This window comes from Penaeus monodon, chromosome 6 (genome assembly GCF_015228065.2).
Source record: "Penaeus monodon isolate SGIC_2016 chromosome 6, NSTDA_Pmon_1, whole genome shotgun sequence".
Taxonomy (NCBI): domain Eukaryota; kingdom Metazoa; phylum Arthropoda; class Malacostraca; order Decapoda; family Penaeidae; genus Penaeus; species Penaeus monodon.
Window position 1 is genome coordinate 14,547,973 of NC_051391.1, and position 2,500 is coordinate 14,550,472.

The following is a 2,500-nucleotide window of genomic DNA, read 5'->3' on the forward strand; positions in this document are numbered from 1 at the left end:
CGGTGTTGTCTCGATCCTTCTTCTTGCTTGTTTCTGCTTTGCTTCTTTTTTTCGTTTAATGTTTCGATACTTTTAATTTACTTTTTATCTCTTTCTGTATTTTGCTTTGTGTGTGTGTATGTGTGTGTGTTGTGTATGTGTGTGTGTGCGTGTTGTCTTTTCTTGTTTATTGTGTTTTGTCTTTTTAATTCGTCCTATCTGCTTCTCTGGCGCTCTCTGTGGTACATTAATGTTCTCTCATCCATTTCCTTTCTCTTTTATTTCCCTGAGTCTCTGTGTCTATTATTGATTTTTTCTGTCTGTCTGTCCGTTTGCCTGTTTTTTTGTTTTTTTCTGCTCTCTCTCTTTCTCTCTCTCTCTCTCTCTCTCTCTCTCTCTCTCTCTCTCTCTCTCTCTCTTCTCTCTCTCTCTCTCTCTCTCTCTCTCTCTCTCACTTTCTCTCTCTCTCTCTCTCTCTCACTTTCTCTCTCCTCCCTCCCTCCCTCCCTCTCTATACACATAATCTTCTCCATTTCCTTTCATCTCCATTTTCCTCCTCCACTTCTTTCCTATCTTCCTCTTCCTCTCTTACTTCCTCGCATTTTCTGCTTCCGCCTCCATCCCTCCTCCGTCCCTTCCTTCATCCCCTCGAAAGACTTAAATTTTGGGCGTGTAAATACTCCAGCCAACAACGTGTGCCCGTGGAAACAGCATGCACACCCCGCCATGTCGGAACTGTATCCCAAGGGAAGATTTTTTTTTTTTTAATCCGTAGAGTTCAGCAGCCAAGCCGATCGTTTGTGTTTATGCCTTTTTTTTTTAAATCTGCGGGGTTTGATTAATTGAGTGAATCAGAAAGTGGAAAGCTAGCGATGGATAAGTTCATATCGGGAGGGAAGATGAGAAGTGACTGTAACATACAGTGAGTGAATGTTATGTGATCATTGGTTCAACGAGAACAGGGGGACTGATTAGGGCTGAGAAATATGATAAAATTGATTCGTTATCAAATTAAGTGAATATGCATTGTCTGCATATGATATGGATATAGAGAGATGGATAGATATAGATAGATAGATAGACAGAGATTTAGAAACATACAGTAGATAGTATCTGTTTTTATAAATTGAATGGATATATATTTTCTTCATATTATATGAGTATAGATAAATAGAGAGAGAGTTGGATTGGTAGATAGATAGATAGACAAAAAGAGAGAGAGAGACAGGGAGAGAGAGAGAGAGGGAGAGAGAGAGAGAGAGAGAGAGAGAGGAGAGAGAGAGAGAGAGAGAGAGAGAGAGAGAGAGAGAGAGAGAGAGAGAGAGAGAGAGAGAGAGAGAGAGAGGGGGGGGAGAGAGAGAGAGAGAGAGAGAGAGAGGAGAGAGAGAGAGAGAGAGAGAGAGAGACTTTTTTTCGATAGCCTGCTTCCAAGATAAAGTTCTCAAAATACATCCTTGAAGCTCACAAACTTATCCTTCTAATACTGATTTGAAGGTAAAAGTTTAATGGAATTTTTCGTCACAAAAGTATCGTTAATTCGGAAATTGGAAACACATGCCTGTTAACAAAAAAGGTCAACATGCGCGTCACTCGTGTTTGATTCAGTCAGTGGTAGTGCGCCGTATTTGCAAGCTATTTCTACTCCTGGCCCTTAGTTAAATAAAAGAAAGTGCATAAAACTCAACAGACTGGAACAAACAAATCTTAGTAAAACGACAGATGCAATCATTCAGCAAGTTTAAACTTCCTGCGTTCCAAAAATCAATAGTGCATTCTCGATACAACCGCCCACCGCGCGCATATTAAACCCTAACAAATAGGTTCTAATACACTCTCATTCATTCCAAAGGAACTGTTGGAGCGACGGCTGGGCGTGTACTCGCACAAGATCAACGTCCATCCAGGATACCCAGTCTTGGATATGTTGGTGGATGTTACTATCCATGAAACACGGGATATCAGCGTCCTCTCCGTAAAGAAGGTACCGGGAGGAGTTTCTTTCAGGGATGCTGGTGAGTTTGAGACTTTTTAGTATACCTGGTATTGTTATTTACAGTTCGTGATAAGTCGCTGTACTCACATATATTACCACTGAACCATATATCTCCTACTTTTCTACCTGAGCAAATGTAATACAACATGATATATATCTCCAAGCACTAACTAAAAAAGAGGAAAAAAACAGCAAGCCAGTAAATGCAACAGGACATAAAATGTGAAAGGAAAATACCCCTTTAGTCAGCTACAACCCTCACACAACCATCCCTTTACAGTGACGGAATGGCGAGAAGGCGGAAAGACGGCCCGACTGCAGTATGACCCCGACCGAGAGTTGATGCCCAAGGACGGGGTGATCCACGGCCAGCTCGAAGTGCATTACGATGTCCAAAGAGCCCTTGATGCTGGGGACATTCAGGTGATGAGAGTGGTGGCTGTGATAACTGTCTTTGTTATGGGGGCAATCCTGGTTATGCTTGTGGTGTGCAGTGTGGAGATGCCAAGGACATTTATGGCATTCTGT

At 41.9% G+C, this 2,500-nt stretch overlaps 1 protein-coding gene across 1 annotated transcript in view; it reads left to right on the plus strand.

Annotated features, from left to right (window-relative positions):
• LOC119574256 (inter-alpha-trypsin inhibitor heavy chain H4-like) overlaps positions 1-2,500 on the plus strand; it is a 124,671-nt gene that overhangs the window by 104,104 nt on the left and 18,067 nt on the right. Inside the window, exons 4-5 of the mRNA XM_037921414.1 lie at positions 1,829-1,991; positions 2,253-2,395. Coding sequence (XP_037777342.1) covers positions 1,901-1,991; positions 2,253-2,395 — 234 coding nt within the window. The 5' untranslated portion in view covers positions 1,829-1,900. The remainder of the gene's footprint in view (positions 1-1,828; positions 1,992-2,252; positions 2,396-2,500) is intronic.